The following is a 24654-nucleotide window of genomic DNA, read 5'->3' as shown; positions in this document are numbered from 1 at the left end:
TATTTAAATACCATTTTTAATGTAGAAAAGCATTGCAGAGAGTTTCCAACTTTACACCTACTTGCTGCCCTCTAATTCATGTCTCCCATCTTTCACAATCTTCCTTTGTCTTTGCCACCCCATGGCCCACAACTCCCTTTTGTTACTTCATTATTTTTATTTACTGAAACAGATAGGAAAGTTTTAATTCCATTTAGAACATTACAAAATGCAACATTTCTATAATTTTCTAGATAAACCCATGGGCTGAAAGCTGAGCTGAATTTGCTGAGAACCTTAGATGTTTTTAGGAAATGGGAATAACTACCTTAGTAACCAAAGAAATTACTATCTACGTGCTACAATAACATAGCAGTTAGGGCATTTGAGTTCAAATCCGGGTCACCTGTAAGGAATCTGTACATCCTCTCCTTGGAATGTGTGGGTTTTCTCTGTGCACTCTGGTATCCTCTCAACAGTCCAAAGACATACCAGTTGGTAGGTTAATTGGTCATTGTAAATTGTTCCATGATTAGGTTAAGGTTAAATCAGGGGTTGCTTGGCGGCGTGACTCAAAGGGCCTGTTCCGTGCTGAATCTCAAAAAAGACAAATACTGTGCTATATTACAATAAATAAATAAACAAACCTTATATTTTTCCTTCAACTTATCATGTAATTCCATTGTAAACAAGAGAAAATCTTCAGATGCTGGAAATCCAAGCAACACATGCAAAATGCTGGAGGAACTCAGCAGGCCAGGCAGCATCTATTGAAAAGAGTAGAGTTGACGTTTCGGGCTGAGACCCTTCAGCAGGACTGGAGATAAAAAGCTCAGGAGTAGATTTAAAAGGCGGGAGGAGGAGAGCGAGAAACAAACACAAGGTGATAGGTGAAACCTGAAAGTGGGGTGGGGGGGGGGGTGAAGTAAAGAGCTGGGAAGTTGTTTGGTGAAATAGATAATAGGGCTGGAGATCTTTCCATCTTTCCCACTTTCTGCTTTCCACAGGGAGTTCTACATGACTCCCTTGTCCATTTGTCTCTCCCCACTGATCTCCCTCCTGGCACTTATCCTTGCAGGTGGAACAAGAGCTATACCTCCTCTCATTCAGGCCCCCAAACAGTCCTTCCAGGTGTGGCCTCCTGTATATTGGTGAGACCTGACGTGGATTGGGAGACCGCTTTGCCGAGCACCTCCGCCAGAAAAAGCAGGATCTCCCAGTAGCCATCCATTTTAATTCCGCTTTCAATTCCCATTCCAATGTCTGTTCATGGCCTCCACAGTGTGATGAGACCACATTCAGGTTGGAGGAACAACACCTTATGAGTAGCCTCCAACCTGATGGCATGGACATTAATTTCTCAAACTTACGGTAATGCCCTCCCACTTCACTATTCCCCATTCCCTTTTCCCTCTCTCACCTTATCTCCTTGCCTGCCCATCACCGCCCTCTGATGCTCCTTTTATTTCTTCCATGGCTTTCTGTCCTCTTATATCAGACTCCCCCTTCTCTATCCCTGTGTCTCTTTCACCAATCAACTTCCCAGCTCTTTACTTCATCCCTTTACCTTCAGGTTTCACCTGTCACCTTGTGTTTCCCTCTCCCCTCTCCCACCTTTTAAAGCTATTCAACTTTCTTTCTCCAGTCCTGCCAAAGGATCTTGGCCTGAAACATCAACTGTACTATTTTCGATAGATACTTCCTGGCCTGCTGAGTTCCTCCAGCATTTTATGTGTGTTGCCTTGATGTTTCCACAGTATAGCAGAGCCTGGTTTGAGCTGGTACGGTAAAAGCCATTTGCAATCAGCTTGTTTGTTATTCCTTTCCACACCTTGTGGCATATCAGGTGTTCTTTAGCATTTTTGTCATTTTTTAATGAGGCTTGACGCTCAATATGGCATGGATGGAAAGCATTCAAGGAGGCGGCTGGATTCAAACTCAGGACCGTTCGCCTCGAAGTCTAGTGGGAATGCTGCTACACCACTGGCCAGATTCACAATAAGCTTAGATATAGTATAAGGGTTAGCTTTGTTCTGAGTCTCAAGCATGAGACCAAAGGAAACCTCATCCACTCTTTAAAGTGAATCAATATGTACTTATCTGCTATTGATTGTCAGTAAGTGCACAGTAGAGTCTTACTAGTAGCTTCTGGTTAGCAAGAGATGAGGTGGACATGGAAGTTAAAATGGATGCCTTCTACTCCATTGGAGCTGCCATTTCACAGATCAACTAATATATTTGGGGTCCAAATGCAAAATCATGAGAAGTTTTGCATGGAAACAAACTGTCAGGCCATCCTAGTCTCGGCCCGAAATATTGACTGTTATTCATTTCCATAGATGCTGCCGGGTTTGCTGAGTTCTTACAGCATTTTTGTGTGTGTTGCTATCCTGCTTTCTACCTAATTGTGACCTTCAATTTTCCTCAGCTGCTTCTGCTCCAAGGAAAACAAACTCAACCTCTCCAGTCTTTCTGCATAACTGAGGCATTGCATCCCAGGAAACAAATAAATGAATCTCCTCTGCATCTTCTCCAGTATAATCATGTCCTTCCTATAGTGTGTAACCCTTCTTCAGCTTTGGCCTAATCGGTCTTTGTACCAGAATCTCCCTGTTGTTATATTTCATTGAAGATGGGTATTATATTTTCCTTCTTACCATCTGAGCTACGATTTTCAGGGATTCATGGACTTGGATATCCCTTTGATACCCCAAGACCCTAGCAATCGCTGTGCATGTCCTACATTTATTAATCCTCCCAACAAGTGTCACCTCACCCTCATCAGGATCAAATTCCAGTATTCATTGCACTACACATCTTTCCAAACTAATCAATATCATCCTGTAGCCCACGACAATTCAAACTATCAATATTAGTCATAGAACACTATAGCACAGAAACAGACCCTTTAGTCCATCTAGTCTGCAATGAACCATTAATCTGCCTAGTCCCATTGACCAGCACTAGGATGATGACCCTCTATACTCCTCCCATCCAAGTACCTATCCAAAATTCTCTTAAATGTTGAAATTGACCCTGCTCCATCACCTCCAGAGGTAGCTTGTTCCACACACTCACCACTATCAGAGTGAAGAAGTTCTTAAACATTTCACCTTTCACCCTTAACCCATGATCTCTAGTTCTAGTCTTACCCAACCTCAGTGGAAAAAGCCTGCTTTCAATTATCCTATTTATACCCCTCTATCAAATTTCCCTTCAATCTTCTATGTACATTGTAGAGAATAAAGTCCAAACCTATGCAACCTTTCCCTATAACTCAGGTCCTCAAGCCCCAGAGACATCCTTGTGAATTTTTTCTCCACTTTTTCAATCTTATTTACATCTTTCCTGTAGTTAGGTGACAAAAACTGGACACAAGATCCTATATTAGGCCTCACCAAAATCTTTTACAATCTCAACATAACATCCCAACTCTTGTGCTTAATAGCTGTACATTGATTTATGAACACCAATTTGCCAAGAGCTTTCTTTATGACACCATCTACCTGTGACACCACTTTCAAGGAATGATGGATATGTATTTGTTCTGACACCTTCCTCAGTGCTCTACCGCTCACTGTGTAAGACCTATCCTAGTTGGGCCTCGTGAAGTGCAACACCTCACACTTGTTTGCATTAAATTTCATCTGCCATTTTTCACCCATTTCACAGCCGACCCAAATCCCACTGCACCTATTGACAATCTTCCTTGCTGTCCACTACATCCCCAATCTTTGTGTCATCGACAGATTTGTTGATCTAGTTTACAAAATTATTATGCAAATTGTTGACACCGCACTGATCCCTTTGGCACACCACTAGTCATAGGCCAGTTAAAGAGGCAACCATCTACAAGCACTCTCTGGCTTCTGCAAAGCCATGTCTAATCCAACTTACTACCTCAGCTTGAATGCCATGCAACTGAACTTTCCTGACTAACCTCACACGTGGAACCTTGTCAAATGACTTGCTAAAGTCCATGTAGATATCATCCACTTCCTTTCCTTGAAAAACTCTTAAGATTGGTTAGACATGACCTACCATGCACAAAGCCATGGTGATTATCCCTAATCAGTCCCTGTCTATCCAAGTACTTGTATATCTGGTCCTTTAGAATACTGCTGATGTCAGGCTCACTGGCCTGTAATTTCCTGGTTTATTCTTAATGCAGTTTTTAAACAATAGAACATTAGCTATTCTCCAATCCTCTGGCACCTCACCCGTGGCTAAGGATGTTTTAAATACCTCTTCTAGAGCTCTTGCAATTTTTGTACTAGCCTCCCGTAGATTTTGAGGGAACACTTTGTCAGGCCTGGGGATTTGGCCACCCTAATAGGGTGGTATCTTATGGATAGGGGAATCAAGGGATATGGGGACAAGGCAGGAACCGGGTATAGATAATAGATGATCAGCCATGATCTCAAAATGGCGGTGCAGGCTCGAAGGCCCGAATGGTCTACTTCTGCACCTATTGTCTATTGTCTAATTTGCCTCAATAGCAAGCACCTCCTCCACTGTAATCTGTATAGGGCCCATGACCTTGCTACTGCATTGCTTCACATCTATAGACTCTGTGTCCCTCCTGCTATATCACATGCCCTAAACTCATCCACCTTTCCTGTAATACTCCTTGCAGTGGAATATATGCAGTTTAGAGCATTAGTCCCACAATGCTCAGCCTTTTCATTCCTGAATATGTATCTAGATATAACAACATCTTTCCCCACAACCACTCCACTATGTTCTCTGGTGCTCTGGTTCCCATCCCACTACAACTCTAGTTTAACCCCCTCCCTCCCCCAACCATGCAGTACTAGCAAATTTCCCACTAGGATATTAGTCCCCTTCCAGTTCCAGTGCAAACATCCCTTTGTACAGGTCCCACCTTCTCTGAAAGAGAGCCCAATGATCCAAAAATATGAGGCCCTCCTGTACCAACTCCTTAGCCATGAGTTAAACTGTAAGATCTTCCTATTTCTTGTTTCACTAGCACGTGGCACGGGTAACAAGACTGAGATCACAAATCTGGAGGCCCTGCCCTTTAACTTAGCACCTAATTCCCTGAACTCACTTTGCAGGACATTCCCTCTTACCCATGTCATTGGTACTGATGTGGACCACAACCTCTGGCTACTCACCCTCCCACTTAAGAATGCTGTGGACTCAATCACCGTCACCCAAGAGGTGCAAACCATCCGAGAATCGTCTATAGAACTTCCTTTCTGTTCCCATAACCAATGAATCTCCTATCACCACAGCTTGTTTTTTGTCTCGCGCCCCCCCACTTCCCTTCTGAGCCACAGAGCCAGACTTGCTAGGTCATTTCTCCCAACAGTGTTCAAAGAGGAGAATGGCCACAGGGATACACTGCACTGGATGCCTACCCCTTTTACCCTCCAGATGGTCTGCCAGTTACTGTTGTCCTGTACCTTGGGTGTAATTTAATCTGTGTATGCCTTGCCTATCAACCTCTCAGCCTCCCGAATGATCCGGAGTTCATCCAGTTCCAGCTCCTTAACACAGTCTGTTAGAAGCTGCAGCTGGATTCACTTCTCGCAGTTCTAATGGTCAGGGACATTGAAGATCACCCCTCCTCTCCACAATAGGAACATTCCAGTGTCCTGTCTGGTATCCCCACTGCTCTAAACAAGTAGTAAGAAATAAAGAACGAATAATGAAAGAAACATATACACAGCCTAAGTTTTCCTTGCTAAAGTCTTAATGAATCAAAGCCTCAACTCCCCACTCTAACACGGGCTCATTCACACAATGGCTGCTCCGCTTTAACCTAACTTCTTTTTATCAGTCTTTGTCAAGTGCCTAATTACACACAATGAAATGTCTCCATGGGACTGTGGCATGTACATTGTGCTGACTGACCTGTTCACTTTTAAACACTCCCTCCAAGCAGTCTGGTACCTCCCCAGGACTGTGCTGACTACCCCTGTTGGCTTCTTTTAATACTTCCAACTGTTGTGTTATCTCTGCAAACTTACAAATCATACTCCCTACGCATATACACATATAACAGTGAGGCCTCCAGCACTGTTACCTATGAAACGCCTTTAGCCACTGGCTTCCAGTACTAGAACAAAGCTCCATAATGTACTGAAACTATATAGGTTAAGAATGGCATGGTAGCATGGCGGCTACTGTAACGCTATTACAGCACCAGTGTCGCGGGTTGTTTCCCCACTATCTGTAAGAAGTTCTCCCCGTGACCCCATGGATTTCCTCTGGGTGCTCTGGTTTTCTCCCATATATCAAAGTCATATGGGTTACTAGGTTAATTGGTCACATGGGTGTAATTGGAGAGCACAGGCTAGTTAGGCTGAAAGGGCCTGTTACTGTGTTGTATCTCTAAATAAAGAAATAGACGCACAAAGAAATAGCATTGCTTGTGGTTAAATGCATCTTTTACTTGTGTTAACTGATTGTGTGATCCAGCGATTAAAACAAGTAACAGTAACAGGATAGTACTGTTGTAGAAATTTGGAATATTCCTTCCCAGGAAATGCTGAGGCTAGGAATCATTAGAAAATGGTCGGTGTTCTTTCTTTTAGGCAAGGGTCTAAGGGAATATGGACTCAAAGATATTGGAGTTACAAGACATCTGTTGTGATTTGACTGAATGACCGACTGATCTTCAATTAAAATCTGTAAATCTAAAGCATTATCTGGGGAGCTGGCATGTATAGTAAGAACTGTGGCTGGATGCCAAAACATGCAGGAGAAATGTTAAACATCAGGGACAAATGAGGATTTGCTCACAGGAAGGGTCTTAAGATTCAGAAAGTACATCAAGGCCACCTTGCGTGTTCATTCATGCAAAATGCCCAGAGAACAGTAAACAAACAAAGCTGCCACACAAATTGGAGGTTAGTCTCTATGATACCCAAAACACACCTTAATTGCAGGTGCTACTGGTTTGCTTACATTACAAATTTGTCACTCTGTGATTATTCTACGCTGCTCATGAAATTGTAATGGGTTTCCCATACAGCTTCTGAAGACAGACTCCTTACTGATTGTGAGCATGAAATTGGTACTAATCTCTTATGTACCTGCATACTCACCATATTTAATTTTAGTATTTATAATCAAATTAAAATGAAAGGAGCTAATGATAAATGTTCTCACCGTAAATGTGCCAGATTCCTCCCATCTTTCAAAAACATACAGTTTAGTAAGTTAATTGGTCACATGGGTATAATTGGGCAACACGGGCTTATTGGATCAAAAGAGGCTATTTACAGTGCAGAACAGACCCTTCTGGCTCAATTAGCCTCACCATCCAGCAACACACCTACTTAACCCTGGCCTAATCACAGGATAATTTACAGTGACCTACCAACCGGTATGTCTTTGGAACGAGAGGAGACTGGATGTAGTGGAATTCCACAAGCTCCATGGGAGGGACATACAGACTTCTTACAGATTACTTTGGAATTGAACTCCAACATTCCAAGCTGTAATAGCATCACAATAGCCGCTACCCTACCATATTGACCCAATTAACAAATAAATATGAAGGATCAGCAACAAGAGTCCTGGGCAATGGGAGAGCAGCTTGACTTGATTCTACAGGGGCTTAAGTTTTGAAACAGACTATATTTAAAAATAAAGTATTTAGAGTTGAAATGTCAAATACTCAAGGCATGCAGTTAAAGTGAAGGGAGGAAACTTCAAAGGCAATATACATAGAGTGGTGGAGGTAGAAACGGTAGAGATGTTTAAGAGATTATTAGAAAGGCAGATGAATATGCAGAGAATGGAGGAATATGGATGATATGCAAACAGAAAAGGTTAGGTATCACTAGCTTAATTAGTTGAACACAACAGCATGGGCCAAAGGCCTGTTCCTGTGTTGTATTGTCCCCTCTTCTATTAAATCCATCTTTTGCCTCTTTTTGACCAACCATAGGCTTGTTTGGATTTTCTCTCAACTGGTGTCCCAGGTACGGAACAGAAAAAATCAGCTTCCATCCAGAGAGCCTCACAAGATACACTGAATATGTCTGAACCAAGGTCTAAGTGAAAGTGTAACTCTCCTGTCGCTCCTTCCAACACAGATGGAGGAAGAAAGGGGAGAAATGAAAAGGTGCATAAATCAGATGAGGTGAGAAAAAAGACTTTGGATAGGGAATGTGGGGAAAGATTAATACAACAGGAAGACTTTCAGTTAATCTTGTTGATCTATATCTTGATGATATTTATCAAACAATGATTCATATTCCTTATTTTACACCATGGCTAGAAAATGAATTTGAAAAATTCAATTGTCTCAATCCAAATACTGAGGAGCCCAATTCTGATGTTTTCCAATCCTAAATGGTCTAGCTACAAAAGGCATAATTTTAAACTCTATGGTCACAGATTTCCCCAAGTGGAAATAATTTCTATTTTATAGAATTCCTTTATTATTTCAAACATCAGCTCATCTTGCAACTTACTGACAGCTTTGCCATGTGATGTAGTTTTTCATTCCAGGGTACAGGTCATAGAGCAATACAGCATGGGTATGGGACTGCTGGCCCAACAAGGCCATACTAACCAAAGTGCCCACCCATCTAGTCCCAATTTTCTATGTTTAGCTCGTAATCACTCTTAGTCCCACCCCTGTATGCTTTCTGCCTCAAACACTTCCTTAGCCAAACTTAGGCCTGCTATTCCTGCAGCATCCATGAGTCATCTACTGCATTCTTTCCAGTTTAACCACATACTTGCTATACCACGGTGACCAGGATACTCCAAGTGCAGCCTCACCAATGACTAGTACAACTGCAACATAATTTCACTTTATTTAGTGATACAGCGCTGACTAGGCCCTTTTGGCCCTTAGAGCCAAAGCAACTCCCAATAAACTTGATAACCCTAACCCAATTACAATGACCAACCAACCTACCAAGTACGTACATCTTTGGACTGCGGGAAGAAAATGGAGGATCCAGAGAAAGCTCAAGCATTCCACGGGAACGACGCACACAGACTCCTTACAGAACAGTGCCGGAATTGAACCCTGAGCTCCGGGAAGTCCCAGTCAGTAATAGTGTTGCACTACGATGCACTGGCTGATGTCTCAAACTCTTACACTGCTCAAAGCCCCGATTGATGTCCCAACTGTTACACTCAGTGCCCTGAGATAGATTAAGGACCGGGTGCTAAACACCTTTCCCCACAGTCTACCTTTGACATCAAACTGTGCACTCGTACTCTTCGGTCCCTTTGTTCCAGTACAATTCCTTAGTGCCTTATTATTTCAAGGGGCATCACCTCACACTTATCTCTTGAAATTAATTTGCCATTCCTCAGCCCACTTATCTGATCAAGATCCTCTTCCCTTCCCGTCTCATAATCTACAGTAACCTTCACTGTCAACACCACCACCTAACATTAACCCCTGTGGTACATCAATAATCAGCATCCTCCATATTGAGGAACCTTCAACCATCTCCCTCAGCTTCCTACCTGAAATCCATTGCCCTACCCTCATCAGTCTTTCTTGTTACCTTTTCAAAAAACTCAGAAGTTTCATCAAGCACGGCTTGGTCTTCACAGTTATGCCAACTTTTCCTAATCAGACTCTGGATTTTCTTCTCTAGCCTCACATAGAGCCCTGAGGATTTATCCACCTTATTGTTACTGTAGGAACTGTAATTCGGAAATACCTACTACCAGTGGACGTCTAATGCCTTTTCCCAAAGGTGCAATGGCTAATAAGAGAGGACATATTTTAAAGATGATTGGAAGAAATTATGGGTGTTGTCAAAGGGAATTTTTATACACATAATGATAAGTGCATGGAACACATTGCTGGGGATGGTGGGTAGAGGCAGATACATTAGGGACTTTTAAGATCCTTAGATACACATGTGAATAAAAGAAAACTGGAGGGCTATGTGGGGGGAAGGGTTAGATCTTGGAGAAGGTTAAATGATTGTCACAACATATTGTGTTGTTCTTCATTTTACCTTAAAATATATAGGGTTATGGTGATTAAAGCCAAGGTGCTCCCTGAATGCCACGTCAGTTACTTGCCCAGCCTCGTTCCCAAGAAAAGATATTGCACCCTCCCAAGTTGGTCCCTCCACACTGCCTCAGGAAACTTTCTTGGACATACTTCACCAACTCCACTCCCTCTGGGCCCATAATATTCGGAGTAGTCCAGCTAATACTGGGGACATTCAAATCTCCCACTAATACAACCCTATTGCTCTTACCATTGGTGAATCTAATGCAGGTTCCTATATTACTAAGTGTGGTCCTGCTTAAGGTGAGATATGCCACAACAGATTAGGAACACTGTACATGTCCATCCTAATGCAATTTTTCAAGATAGTTCCAAAAGGTTCCTCAAACCAACATCCTTAAATTGCTGCCATAATTGAAGAACAGCAATGTGCAAGCAATCCTTCCTGGGAAATAAAGAACTTGCCTGGGGCCCCTGATAAGGGCATGAAACAAAGGGGCGGGGGGGGGTCACATGTCCCATATTTGGTGAGATCACAGTTGACACTGGGTGCCACAGTCTATTTGCTTGGCATCCATTTAGTTGATCTCAGCAATTTCAAAGACTCAGTTCTCTGAGAGAAGACACTTCTGCCCAGTCCCAAATAAGTACAACATATAGTAATGGAAAGATAAGTGAAATTCTGTGTGGACTTAAACAGTTGACTTTCCATCAGAGTGAAGAAGCATTGCAGGTGTGAGGGGGAGCAGTAGGGAGAACAAATGTCATCTCTGTGATAGCGTTTTTATTTCAGATTTCCAGCATCTCCAAGTTTTTGATTTTCAACAAAACGTTAATGTTGCTGAAAGTGCATATCGTCTCTCTTCCAGCCCATTACACTCAGCTTTCATTTCAACGGGTGAACAAATCGACAACTACAACCTTACTGTATTAGAAACATATTTTAAATATTTTAATAAAGGTGAAATCAGTCATATGTTATCTTTTGCAAATCACTGCATGTACAATATTTATAGGCAGGGGTAATGGCACTGTGTACCTCATCACAATTCAGTCATGTAGAATTTGATCAAGTGCAAATAAAAAAAAGTGACCAACTCTAAATTGCTTACTCCACAGACAGTAGCAGAAGCATATTGCTCTGTCAGGCCTTCTATTACTTATGTTTATTCCATACCCAATCGGAGATGAACATTTCCAAAAACTGGAATTTGTTTCCGATCAAATCCTATTCATGGGATACGTATTGCTCAGTACTCATATTCGAGACTGCATTGAGAATTACACAGGCTACCCATCCTCAGTTAGTTTCAGTGAATCTTCGTCTATGTACACAATATATAATAATCTATCTGTAGTAAGACACTGATAAAGCTCCTGATTTTGCTCTCTGGGTTACATTTTAACTGTACAGTTTGATAAATTAGAAGTGATTTGAGGTTCAAATCCAGGACAGGATTTAGTGTTGAGCATATTAATAAATAAAGGAGTCCATTTCGGCTCATGACTGACTCGCTTGGGTATTCCTTATCCAACCACTGGGACCACTGATGCAGCAGCAGCTCTAACAGTCAACGGGCAAATGCCTAAATACTGGCAAAGCCCTGGCAGACCACAATTGAATGCACTTCCAAAGCAGACTCCAACTACACCACAGTGCCACTCGGTGAATTAGCTTGATTCTGTGCCGACAGTAAACCCTGGAACAAAATACATAGAGGTTACCACAGCTCAACAGATAACGAGGATGGAAGGGAGGGGTGGAAATCTTAAAATTAGAGTTATTCCATAAAACACTTCATGATGAGTGATTGAAATCTGGAACTCTTCTTTCCATTTCAGTTGTGGTAACCAGGATTCCATTAAAATTGGGAAAACGGAAGTTGATTAGTTATCATTAGGAAGGGTTACCAAGGCCTAGAACAACATCAAGTATTAATCCAGATTAGTCTTGCATGGTGGAAATAGAACATAGAACAGGATAGCACAGGAATAGGCCCTTTGATCCATAATGTTGTGCTGACCCAATTAAATCAGTAATCAAATGGGCAAACTTACTAATTCCCTCTGCTTACACAATATCCATATTCTTCCATTTTTCTCACATTCATATGCCTATCTTTAAAATACCTAATGTATTTGCCTCTACCACCACTCCAGGCACCCACCACACTGTAAAGAACTTGCCACCTCACACCTCCTTTGAAATGACACCCCCTAACCTGAAACACATGCTACATGGTATTAGATATTTAAACTCTGGGAAAAATATACTGTCTGTCTACTCTATCCATGCCTCTTATAATGTTGCAAACCTCTATCAGATCTCACCTCAGCCTCTGCCACTCCAGAGAAAACAAACCAAGTTTGTCCAACCTCTCGAAATAGTACATGTCTTCTAATCCAGGATATTGGTAAACCTCTTCTGCAATACTCAAGATGTGGCATAACTAGAGTTTTATAAAGCTGCAACATAACTTCCTGACTTCTGAACTCAATACCTTGATCAGTAAAGGCAAGCATTCTTTCTTAACTACCCTATCAATCTGTGTAGCTACTTCCAGGGACTTACGAACTTGGACTCCAATGAGTTGAAGTGGCTCAAGGAACTGAGTGTTCCTGCATTATCTCTTGACAAGCCTCATACACACTCAACATTAGGGATCACACAGCTTCAGAAAATTGGCACATCATTGCACGGGGATGTTTGCTTTGTAACTCATCTCTACATAAATCCGGAACTCCGGAAGTTTTTTCTAAGCAAGTTAAAATTCTCTGCCATGCTGACCAGAACATACCCATGAAATGACAATAGAATCCCTGTTGTGTTGAAAGGTTAATTGAAGAAACCTCCTTTAACAAACTAACTAGGAACGGTTTCCACTGACAAACAGTAAATCAGAGTGTACAGGTTTAAAATAATTGCCAAATAAAACAGTAAGACAGATTATTTTTCCCTCCCAGAAGAGATCTACTTACATGAAAAGGAAATTAAATGGCTGGGGATGGAGATGCAGAAAGGGGAGTAAAACTAAATGTAAGTTGGAACTGAAGCCTGCCTCAGTTCTATTATTATTGGCATTTGCCACAAAGATCATTTACAAAAAGAGCAGTTGTGGTTAATCATAAACACGAGATTCTGCAGATACTGGAAATCCAGAGCAACACTCAAAATGCTGGAGAAACTTGAGGTCGGGCAGCACCTATGGAGAGAAACACAGTCCATGTTTTGGGCTGAGACTCTCCATCATGTCTGCAACAATGGTCGCTTATTCTTCTCCATAGATTTCAACAGACCTACTCAATTCCTCCAGCATTTTTTGTGTTGTACTTGTAGCTAATATAATCCTGCGAGACAATTACCCAGGTCAGTAGTATGGTAGCTGAACTGCACCCCTGGCTCATGCTCAAAAACCAGCTGGAAAATACTGAGCAGAGGTTGCCAAGGGAGCTCAGCTTTGAAATTCTAATTTACTCACCGTATCCAACTTTGAAATAACCACCACCTTTTGGGACAGAGCTCATTTATGGAGTAAATGCCCTCATCATATTGAAGAGCCCAATGGCCCCAAATGCTTCCACAAAGTTTGAATGAAAATTAGTGAAAACTACAACTGTATCCTTCAAACTGAGGTTTTATTATTTAGAGACCCAGCATGGTAACAGGCCCTTCCTGGGAGCCCAAGCCTCCCAGTTATATCCATGTGACCAATTCAGCTACTAACCCCTACACCTATGGAATGTAGGAGGAAACAGGAGCACCAGGAGGAAACCCTGGCAATCAAGGATAGAACATGCAAAACAAAAATACAACTGCAGATGCTGTGGATCAAAGAATAAGTACACAACGCTGGAAGAACTCATCAGGTCAGGCAGCATCCGTGAGAAAAGAGTAGCCAACGTTTTCGGCCAAGACCCTTCATCAGGAATCATGCAAACTCCTTACAGGCCACTGCAGGAATTGAACCTGGGTTGCTGACACTGTAGTAGCATTACGCTAACCACTACACTAAGCGCCGCTGCAAAGCTCACGTGGTAGTGGAATAAGTGGGCAATCCCACTTCGTTTTCTTTACTTTGCTAGGGATGTCGCTGTCCCAAGGTAGTAATTAAGAATATTAATTCAAGGCAAGAATAACAGTATCACAACTCTAAAGCACATGATAGCATAGTGATTATCATGACGCTATTACAGCTGGGGGCTTCCTCTGTAAGGAGTCTCTGTATGTCCTCCTCGTGGAATGCGTGCTCCGGTTTCCTTCCACAATCCGAAGACTGGGTAGCTTAATTGATCATTGTAAATTGTCACATGATTAGGTTAGGATTAAATCAGTGTTGTTGGTATGCTGGACGGCACGGCTCGAAGGACCTATTCTGCACTGTATCTCTAAATAAATTAGTATTAAATGATTTTGTTACCACTGCATCCATTCCTTTGTCATCATCTCCACACCATCCATCAACAATCCATACACTAGTCCTTTGTTCTCATCTATTCTCCCCAACTAGATTCCACCTTTCACTTAAACACAAGGGCCAATTTGCAGCAGCCAACTAACCTACCAAATGCCATGTTTTGGGCATGTGGGAGGAAGCTAGAGTACCCGTCACAGGGATAATGTACAAACTCCCCACAGACAGCACTGGAAATCAGAGACAGAACCCAGGTTGCCTCTACCAGCTGTACCACCTTTGGCAATACACTAACTTGTTAAATTGTTTCAGTAGTTAAGGTTAATGAACCCTTCATGGGATTGAGATCTAAACAGGAAGATGACATCAGCCACATGTTCAGGAGTATCATAAATTGCCATTGCAGTTCTGCATTGGGAAATGCTGCTCCTGCTGAAGAGTGTCACAAGGTAGGGAGGCTGGGGAAATGAGCAATGATGGGGAAGAGTTGGTTAAGTGGTGAAAAATTAAAAGTTCATGACCCAGAGATAGGATGTGGAGGAATTTCAAAAGTGCTGCATCTAGGAAAGAGGCCAGAGGAAGAACTGATTTTTAAGAAAGATCGTAAGGAGAGTTGGCTGATGCATACAGGCATGGATGAGACGGGGCTCAAGGATAGTAACTTCAATGAGAATTGTGTCCAATTCTAACCAACACTACCCACAAAGATGCAGCTTTCATTCCCAACTAGGGCCTGATTTAATTATACTTAGGTTACCCATCACATTCTGAGGATAGTAGAGACTTCCTGACCAGACAGGTACTGTGATGTTGGCTGGCAAGAGTTGGCAAGGGCAGTGATGAGAGTTAGATGAATAATTTCTAAGAATTCACTTGCAACTCACATCTTTACCCCTCTGGATGAAATGCTATAAAAATACTGGTGAATAATCGCATCTACTGAAGGATATTGCAGGTCTTTTTGAAAGAATGAAGCGTACTTTTAGTAGAATTGACTGCAAAGTTAAACAATGTTGTTTTCACAGGCATGTAGATACTTAGCTATTAAAGGAACCTTGGATACCAAGGTGGGCAGGAAAGTAATGATAAATAAGTTAAAAGGTCAGTCTTTACCTTATTGAAATGTGGAGGCATGAGAGACCAAATAGCCCACTTATATGTCTTCTTAATTAAAATGGATGAACTATTATGAACTTGGGCTGTACTCCCAACAATTTAGAAGGTTACAGGGTGGTTTAATTGGTAACACAGGGGGTTTAATTAATTAAACTGGATCTATATTTATCAGTACTTCCAAAGATTGTAGGACCTGTACAGACTTTACAGTTTTCACCTGAACTGGAGGGGCACTAAGCTCCAAGTGAGAAGGTTTGTTAGCCTGCACGGTGGGGTTTCAACTAGAGTTGTAGGGGGAAGGAAACCAGAGTGCCAGGACAGTTAGTGAAGAGGTGGTGGAGGCAGATGTTGGTAAGACCTCAGACAAAGTTAGGAATCAAAAGGTTGGGCATGGTGCCAGTAATGTCCTGAGCTGAATATATTTCAATGCAAGTAGGAAAAGTGGATGATAGTGCTGAAGATGATGTAGTTGATTTACAAACAGAGGCAATGTGTAGTGAGGAGAGACTATCAACATGATGAGTTGCAATGTAAAAAGCAAACATTGAAAAGAGTGAATACTGTATAGGACTGAAGGTGTTATATTTGAATGCGCACAGTATACAGAATAAGGTAGATAGCACAGTTACAGATTGGCATGTATGATGTTGGAGTCATTACTGAATCATGGCTGAAAGAAGATTATAGCTGGGAGCTTAATGTTCAAGGTGTCAAATTATATAAGAAGACATATAAGTAGGCTATTTTGTCTCTCATGCCTCCTCCACATTTCAATAAGGGATAGGCAGGAAGGCAAAGGGGCAGCATTGCTCTTTTGGTAAAAGAAATGAAATCAAGTCATTAGAAAGAGGTAATATAGGGTCAGATGATGTTGAATCATTGTGCATTGAGCTAAGGGACTGCAAGGGTAAAAAGACCCTGATGGGAGCTGTATACAAACTACCAAACAGTAGCAAGGATGTGGTTTACAAATTACAATGGGAGATAGAAAATGCACACCAAAAGGGCAAATTTACAATAGTCATGGGTGATTTCAATATGCAGATAGATTGGGTAAATCAGGTTGGTGCTGGATTTGATCTAAAAGAACAAATTCACTCTGAAATTTGAGAAGGAGAAACTGAAGTCAGATGTAGCAGTATTACAGTGGAGTAGAGGGATTTACTGAGGCATTAGAGAAGAGTTGGTCAGAATTAATTGGAAAAGAACACTTGGTAGGGATGACAGCAGAGCAGCAATGGCTGGAATTTCTGGAAGCAATTCAGAAGGCACAGGATATACACATCCTTAAGAGGAAGAAGTATTCTAAGGAGGATACCAAAATATTTTTCAGATACATAAAGTGTAAAAGACAGGTGAAAGTGGATATCGGACTGCTGGAAAACGATGCTGGAGAGGTAGTAATGGGGTCAAGCAAATGGCAGATGAACTGAATTACGTATTTTGTATCAGACTTTACTGTGGAAGACACTAGCAGTATAATGGAAGTTCCAGGTGTCAGGGGCATGGGGTGTGTGAAGCTACCATAACGAGAGAGAAGGTTCTTGGTAAACTGAAAGGTCTGAAGGTGGATAAGTCACCTGGACCAGATGGTGTACACCCAGAGATCTGAAAGAGGTGGCTAAAGAGATTGTGGAGGCATTAGTACAAATTTTTCAGGAATTACTAGATTCTGGAAGACTGGAAAATTTCAAATGTCACTCCACTCTTCAAGAAGGGAGAGGCAGAAGAAAGAAACTATAGGCCAGTTAGTCTGATTTCAGTGGTTGGGAAAATGTTGGAGTCGGTTATTAAGGATGAGGACTCAGGGTACTTGGAGGTACAAAATAGCTGTAGCCTGCATGGTTTCCTCAAGGGAAAATCTTGCCTGACAAATCTGTTGCAATTCTTTGAAGAGATAACAAGCAGGATAGACAAATGAGAATCAGTTGATATTGTGTACTTGGATTTTAAGAAGGCCTTTGACAAGGTGCCACACAAGGTTGCTTAACAAGCTACATGAGCCCATGGTATTACAGGAAAGATTCTAGCATAAATAAAGCAGTGGCTGATTGCCAAGAGGCAGAGTGGGAATAAAGGGAGCCTTTTTCTGTTTGGCTGCCAGTGACTAGTGCTGTTCCACAGAGGTCTGTGTTGGGACCGATGCTTTTTACGTTATATGTCAATGATTTGGATAATGGATTGATAGCTTTGTTGCAAAGTTTGCAGACAACAGGAAAGAGAGGTGGAGGGGCAGGTAGTTTTGAAGAGGCGGCTACAGAAGGATTTAGACAGTTTAGGAGAAGTGGTAGATGGAATACAGTGCCGGGAAGTATACGGCTCTTTGGTGGAAGAAATGGAAGAGTTGACTATTTTCTAAATGGAGAGTAAATACAAAAAATTGAGGTGTAAAGGGACTGGGAGTCCTTGTGCAGAATTCTCTAAAGGTTCATTTGCAGGTTGAATCTGTGATGAAGGCAAATGTGATACTCGCACTCATTTCAAGAGAACTAGAATATAAAAGCAAGGATGTAATGTTGAGACTTTATAAAGCACTGTTGAGCCCTGACTTGGAGTATTGTGAGCAGTTTTGGGCCCCTTATCTTAGAAAGGATGTGCTGAAACTGGACAGGATTCAAAGGAGGTACATGAAAATGATTCTAGGATTGAATACCTTGGCATATGAAGAGTGTTTGATGGCTTTGGTTCTGTATTCACTAGAATTTAGAAGAATGGAGGGGGGTGGTGAACCTCATTGAAACCTATAGAATGGTGAAGGACCTTGATAGAATGGATGTAGAGAGGATGTTTCCTGTGGTGAGAGACTCCAAGACCAGAGAGCACAACCTCAGAATAGAGGGGCGCCCTTTCAGAACAGAGTTAAGGAGCAATTTCTTTAGCCAGAGAGTAGTGAATCTGTGGAATTCTTTGCCACAGGAAGCTGTGGAGTCCAAGTCTTTATGTATATTTAAGGCAGAGGTTGATAGATTCTTGATTGGTCAGGGCTTGAAGCGATATGGGAGAAGGCAGGAGATTGGGGCTGAGAGGAAAATTGGATCAGCCATGATGAAATGGTGGAGCAGACTCGATGGGCCAAATTCTGTGCCTATACACCTTATATCTATTGATTGGGGAATCTACACCAGGAGGTTAGGATATATTCTGCAGACAAAAGATGGCAAAGTTAATAGCTCCTGTCCAAAAGAATACGAACAGATTAGATCAACTGTTGGCTTCATGTCTGAAATTAGTAGGCTTTTGTAAATCAAATATAAGTAGTATTGTGAGACAAAGGCAGCTTTGTGGATTTGGATCACAACTAAGCCATTGACTAGAGCACAAGAGATACACAGGAAAGAAAAATCCCTGAGCAAAGCATCAGGTGCAAGGAGGAAACAGACCTGGGCAGATTACAGCTCAGAACAGTAACTCCTCTCCCCAACCCACTGCCTTTGTCAAGATATTTCTGCACAATCTTGAACATATAGTGTCTTAAACATAGTGAAACACATCAAAGTGCATCACAAGAGCATCTGACAAAACCTGACACATAAGAGGATAATAGGACCAAAAGGTAATTAAAAGAGTCTAATAGAGGGTATCGGGGTGAAGTGAAGGTCTGGCCAGCAATCGTGGAGCCAAGACTGCAGCAGCTCAGAGATCCAAGGCAGGTGGAGGTGAAGGAAGTTCCAAAGATCTACAAAAATTTTGCTTTGGTTCTGTAGATCTCTTTCTAAACGTTGATAGGGCTTTCATACACACTTCGCAACTGGAATGAATTGACCAATTAAGTATCTACACTAACTTGTACTTATATAAGAAATTACACATTTCACCATCTCAGAACATCCTGTGAAGTATAGTCACTCGTTGAAACAAAATGTTCCACTGCACCTCATCGGGTGTCTGCCAGGCAAATACGACACTGTTGTGTGAGGAGTTACTCAGCTTGGTGAAGGGGAATGATTTTAAGCAGTGTTCAAAAAGGAGGAGCACGAAGAGATTCCATCCTTTTGTCCTTGGCAGCTGAAAGCATGCCTGCCAGCAGTGGGGTGAATAAATTCAGGGCTGTATGAGCAAACAGTATTGGTGCATACACATGTCAGAGGGGTTCTAAGGCAGGAGGAGGTGACAGAGATTACGTCTCTGATCTGTCCCTGTGCCTCCCATACTCACCACTTTACCTGGCCGTGCCCATGTGCAAATGAAGCCCTCTTGGCAGGCAGTGACTATGCAGTCCTCCAAGAATATCAACACCGTTAGTCTCTCATGTGCAATCTTTTTACAGACCAAAGGCTCTAGCAATGGCACCTCATCCATACGGGGGCACAAGGTGGTACCCAGACTCTTTGCTGGATCAGTTTTGTTCCTTGTGACCATGTGCAGCTTGTCGTTACTCTTGCTGATGACGTGTCCAATGCTGTGGTTACGTTTGTGGTCCTTCTCCGTGCACTTATCCTTGCGCTCATGATGAGCCAGCGTGGCGAACTTGCTGATACTAAAGGGCATACCCCCATCCGTGTGGGCCTTACTGTTGGCATTGGTCACTGCTGGGTGCGGCAGGCTGTTGGAGCGGGAGAGCGAGTGCGGGATAGAGTTGGCGGTGCCAGCCTCCAGTAAGAGACCACTGGTGAGGCTTCCGCCACTGAGGGAGCCAGGGACTGTGGTGCTCACCACATTCGTGTGCGTCCGAGCCCGTGAGAGGGGCTTATGGGGAAAAAGGATGTCTTCTGTCAAATCCCAGAGGCAAAACTGAGTGTCCTGGCCCACAGAGCCAAAGCGGTAGGTCACACTGGCTGCCCGTCCATCCGTGGAATTGTGCTTGGAGAGTCTGGATAAAGTGCTGTTTGTGCGATTGCGGGCAAGTGGAGCATGCTCCTGAAAGTCATCGTCACTCCCACTGAACTCGGGCAGGTCGCCTTCATCCATGCTACTTGTGTAAGGGTCAAAAGCCACCACGCTGACCCAGGACTTGTGACCGTGCCCTCGTGCGATCACCCGGCAGTCCCAGAAGGACCAGACTGTCACGAGGTCGTCCTCACCCCCTGTCACGATATAGCGGCCATCCGGACTCCAGCACACGCACAGCAAGCCCCCAAAGTAGCTCTTCATCACTCCATACAGCTCCATGGAATCGAAATGGAAGACCCGCAGGCTGCCATCTTGGCTGGCACATGCCACATGCTTGCCGTCAGGGGCAAAGGCGAACTCGTGCAGCGCCCCCTCGCCCACTGACCACTTCAGCAGTGGGTTCCGGCTCGACTTGCTTTTGCAGGTGTATACAGCAAAGCCAGGTCCCTGCTTCAGTGGCTGGTAGTGGGGAGCAGTGGTTCCACACGGATGGTCCACATTGTAGAGGTAAAGGTTGCCGCTAGTGTGGGCGACCAGGAAGAGGCTCTCAGACTCAGGCATCCACTTTAGGCAGGTCACTTTGGTCTTGTCAATAAACCTCTGCATCAAGAAAAAAAAGATGTCATGAAACTTTAAGAGGAAGGAAACTAGCCTTGCCAAAGAGCTGAGGTCCCTACACATCTCCCATGGGGTAGCTGTTAGTCTTATTGTCACTATCCACAGAAATTCCCAAGACATTATGATCTGTATTCCCCAAAGACAGCAAATGTACTGTAGGCAAACTCTCCCCAATGATCAGAGCTGGATGAGTTTAAGAATGCGATCCAAGCTGAGTTTGATCCAGAAAAGTGTCATAGTCCCTTTGGCTCTGCACATTTACCAGCACTTGGTCTGTTGATAACCTTCTCTGCACAGATGAATTAAGTGTTTGTCTAGACATATTTTCATTTTTATTTATTTTATTCAGCAATACAGTGCAGAGTCAGCTCTTTGAGTCACACTGCCCCAGCAACCCCACAACCCCAATTAACCCTAACCTAATCACACAACAATTTACAATGACCAATTGACCAACCTTTGGACTGTGGGAGGAAACTGGAGGACCTGGGCAAAACCCATTCCACGGGACGATGTACAGAGACTCCTTACAGAACGATGCTGGAAATGAACTCCGAACTTTGGAATGCCCCAAGCTGTAATAACGTTGCACTAACAGCTTCGCTACACTGTAGCCATTTTAAATGTGTGTTCCAGATTCTAACCCTGATTAACCCCACCTCTTCGATCCCCTCTATTCCCCCTTACTTATACCTCACAGCTTAAACCTACACCTCCTGGTTTTTAATATCCATTACAGGGAAAAATTTCTCATTAACCTCTTTATAATGTTTTTGTTATCTCTATCAAGACCCTTCCAAGCTCCTCTGCTCCAAGGAAAAAACACCGCTCCAGTTTCTCCTTATAATCAAAACACTCCATGCCTGCAACATTGTGGTAAGTATCATTTGTACCCTCTCCAATCCAATCACAGTATTTCTATGGTGCGGCCACCAGAACTGTAGGTAATAGTTCAGCTGCGGCCTAACTAATATTAAGTTATAACATGATACCCGTGTTCATATGTTCGAGTGAAGGCCAGCATCCATTATGTCTTCTTCACCTCCTTATCCATCAGAGCCTTGCCAACATGGAACTATGGAGCCTGAAAAGCGATATCCCTATCTTCCTCCCTACTTCATAGGGTACTATTTACGATATATTATTAGAACGCCCTCTAACCAAATGCATCACTCAAATTTGTAGGGATTTAAATTCCATCCGCTATTGGAACCCATAGGCTGAAACACTTCGGGCGAACTTTCCACATGACAAAACGTGCCCAGAAATCTATGCAGCCTACATCAACTGCAGTCCTCATTAATATATATGTAGCTAATTCTTTGAAAAAGCTAAAGAAAGTAACAGGACTTTCACCAACATTTCTGTTCTGACCACTCACGGTCAATCCCCCCACACCAACATTTCCCTGACCACTCACGATCAATCCCCCTTTCACCAACATTTCCCTGCTGACCACTCGCGATCAATCCCCCCACACCAGCATTTCCCTGCTGACCACTCGCGATCAATCCCCCCACACCAGCATTTCCCTGCTGACCACTCGCGATCAATCCCCCCACACCAGCATTTCCCTGCTGACCACTCATTCTACATCCCATAGGAGCTGCACCTTATTTCAGCAGAAGAGCTCATGCAGTTCTGAAATTTCGGAAGAAAATATAATTACAAGTTTCCTGATGCTTAACGACATGTAGCACATTTAACAAATTGCACACAGTCACCCTTCTATGGCTCAGGCAGAGCAAATATCAGACACAGATGGTGGATATGTGGAGCAACTCAGTGGGTCAGAGGGGGAGAGCGGACAGTTAGTAGTGGATTTGGGTTCAGATTTATTAGCAGGACTGAGGAATGAACTATCAGGCTGCCGGCTCAGCTCAACGCTGGCATCAAAATGAGACGATGCCTAATATTCCACGTCTGAATAATTCTATGAGGAACTTGCAAGAACAACTTCTATTAAAAGTATGGAGGATTCTAATAGATAACAATATTGTCTGACAAATGGGATTAAGAACAAAATCAAAGTAACTGCACTGTAATATAAGTCTCAGAAACTGTATAATTACACTACCTCTTCATTAAACAGTTTGCTGGTTTCCTTCTTGATCGGATCCAGGTACTGCACTTGACCCGCGGAGAAACCAACTACAAGTGAGACGCTGTCAGGCGTGGCAGTGAATTGGTTAAAATCATGGCAGGTGGGCTGTGTCCCTTTGTATATCCGCTTGTCAATGGGTTTGCTTAGATCTGCTGCCTGTTGGGGAAACACAGAACATCGTCAAGACAGGGCTGATTCTCAGTGCAAGCAATAAATCAGCCACCACTTTAGGACTTTTAACCAATTTGTATACCCCAATCTGTGACAAATTGGGAACTTTAAATTGTAAATAAGGAGTGAAGTGTGTGGTTATGTTTTAACAAATTTATTTCAAACTAATGAACTCTATAACCTGTTTATTCAAAGCATATTTTGAACATTTCTTACTTCCAGCCAATCAATTAAACTTTGCAAATGGTATCTTTAACAACTGAAACTCTTGAACCAGGCATTTTATAACACCTTCCCCTCCCCATAGCTTTTAAACTCTTCTGTACTTACCCCTCCTCCAGATTTTCCTTCACTTCCTTTCACCTTCATGCCTTTTGTTTCTTAATACCTCCTTAAAACTCACTGAGTAATTCCACAATCCTAACAACAGCCGCCCTATCAAATTCAAATCCAGTTATGAGACCCTAACCTCCTGCATCTTAGCCAATGCATCCACCTGTTGTTCACTGCAAGCAGGGTCGCCAAACCAACACCAGTCAGCACCCAAACTTGGGACTGCACCACCTACTGATTTTCAAAAACACTTTATTGATCTGGAACGAATATAAAGTACTCTTCTGCTGCTGTTACAATAAGCAAATTTTCACGATTTATACCCATTACACGTTTGACTGGTTATACATATGTATGCCTATAATAATAAACTTGAACAGGATTTACTTTCCGAACCTAACTGCCCTTGACAAGGTTGTGGTAACCTCCTGTTGCCCCAAATCCTTACGATCCATATCAGAGACCACGCTGGGATTCTGGAGCAAACGTGTTGGGGACTCAGTGGGTCAGGAAATCTGTAGGGGTAGTCTTGAGGTCAAGGCCCTGCATCAGAGCAGGAACCAATCCATTAACCCGGGCAACCCATCATCAGCACTGGGCTCCCCATTCTTTTTCAGTGTTTGACCCCCATCTCCTACTCTCTGACCTAACCACCAATCCCTTGCCAGACAACGGTACGGGGAAGGGCGGAGGATGGGGGCTTGGTTTCGCGGAAGCCCTTTCGCATCAGAGCCGGTCCTACCCCATCAGCGGCTCTCGGGAGTCGGTGAGCTCCCACCCATCTCCTGGCTTACGCCAGCCTCACCTTTCTGGGGCCTCGGTACAGGTAGAGGTAGAGCTCCCGGCCCACATTGAAGCAGATGCGGTCGCCGCTGCCGCTCTGGTCCCGCACGTTTACCATAGAAACCCGCACCGGATTGGTGCCCTGAGTGGCGCTCAGGGGCACCCGGTTCGGACGACTGTACTCCGACAGGCTCAGCAGCTTGTAGGCTCCCTCCCGGGTCCGGAACTGCGACTTGATCTCGTTCAACTCCTTGCCCCCGCCCTCAGCCGCCATCTTCAGCCGGAGCCGCAAAACAGCGGCCACCCTTCACACCCCTGCCCACCCGCCAGCCTGCCAG

At 43.2% G+C, this 24654-nt stretch overlaps 1 protein-coding gene across 10 annotated transcripts in view; it reads right to left on the bottom strand.

Moving 5' to 3' along the window:
• LOC140716357 (WD repeat-containing protein 20-like) overlaps positions 1 to 24654 on the bottom strand; it is a 27838-nt gene extending 3184 nt beyond the window's left edge. For 2 of the 10 annotated variants that reach the window (XM_073029010.1, XM_073029011.1), the window contains exons 1-3: positions 24339 to 24654; positions 23003 to 23185; positions 19641 to 20907 (exon numbers count right to left, since the gene is read on the bottom strand). In XM_073029010.1, the coding sequence (XP_072885111.1) occupies positions 19641 to 20907; positions 23003 to 23185; positions 24339 to 24590 (1702 nt within the window). In that variant the 5' untranslated portion in view covers positions 24591 to 24654. Of the gene's footprint in view, positions 1 to 21; positions 577 to 10718; positions 20908 to 23002; positions 23186 to 24338 lie in introns of those variants that run through there. The other 8 variants (XM_073029017.1, XM_073029015.1, XM_073029016.1 and 5 more) reach the window with 8 other exon arrangements.

Source organism: Hemitrygon akajei, chromosome 25 (genome assembly GCF_048418815.1).
Source record: "Hemitrygon akajei chromosome 25, sHemAka1.3, whole genome shotgun sequence".
NCBI classification, from domain to species: Eukaryota; Metazoa; Chordata; class Chondrichthyes; order Myliobatiformes; family Dasyatidae; genus Hemitrygon; species Hemitrygon akajei.
This window is presented reverse-complemented; position numbering and strand designations above follow the sequence as displayed.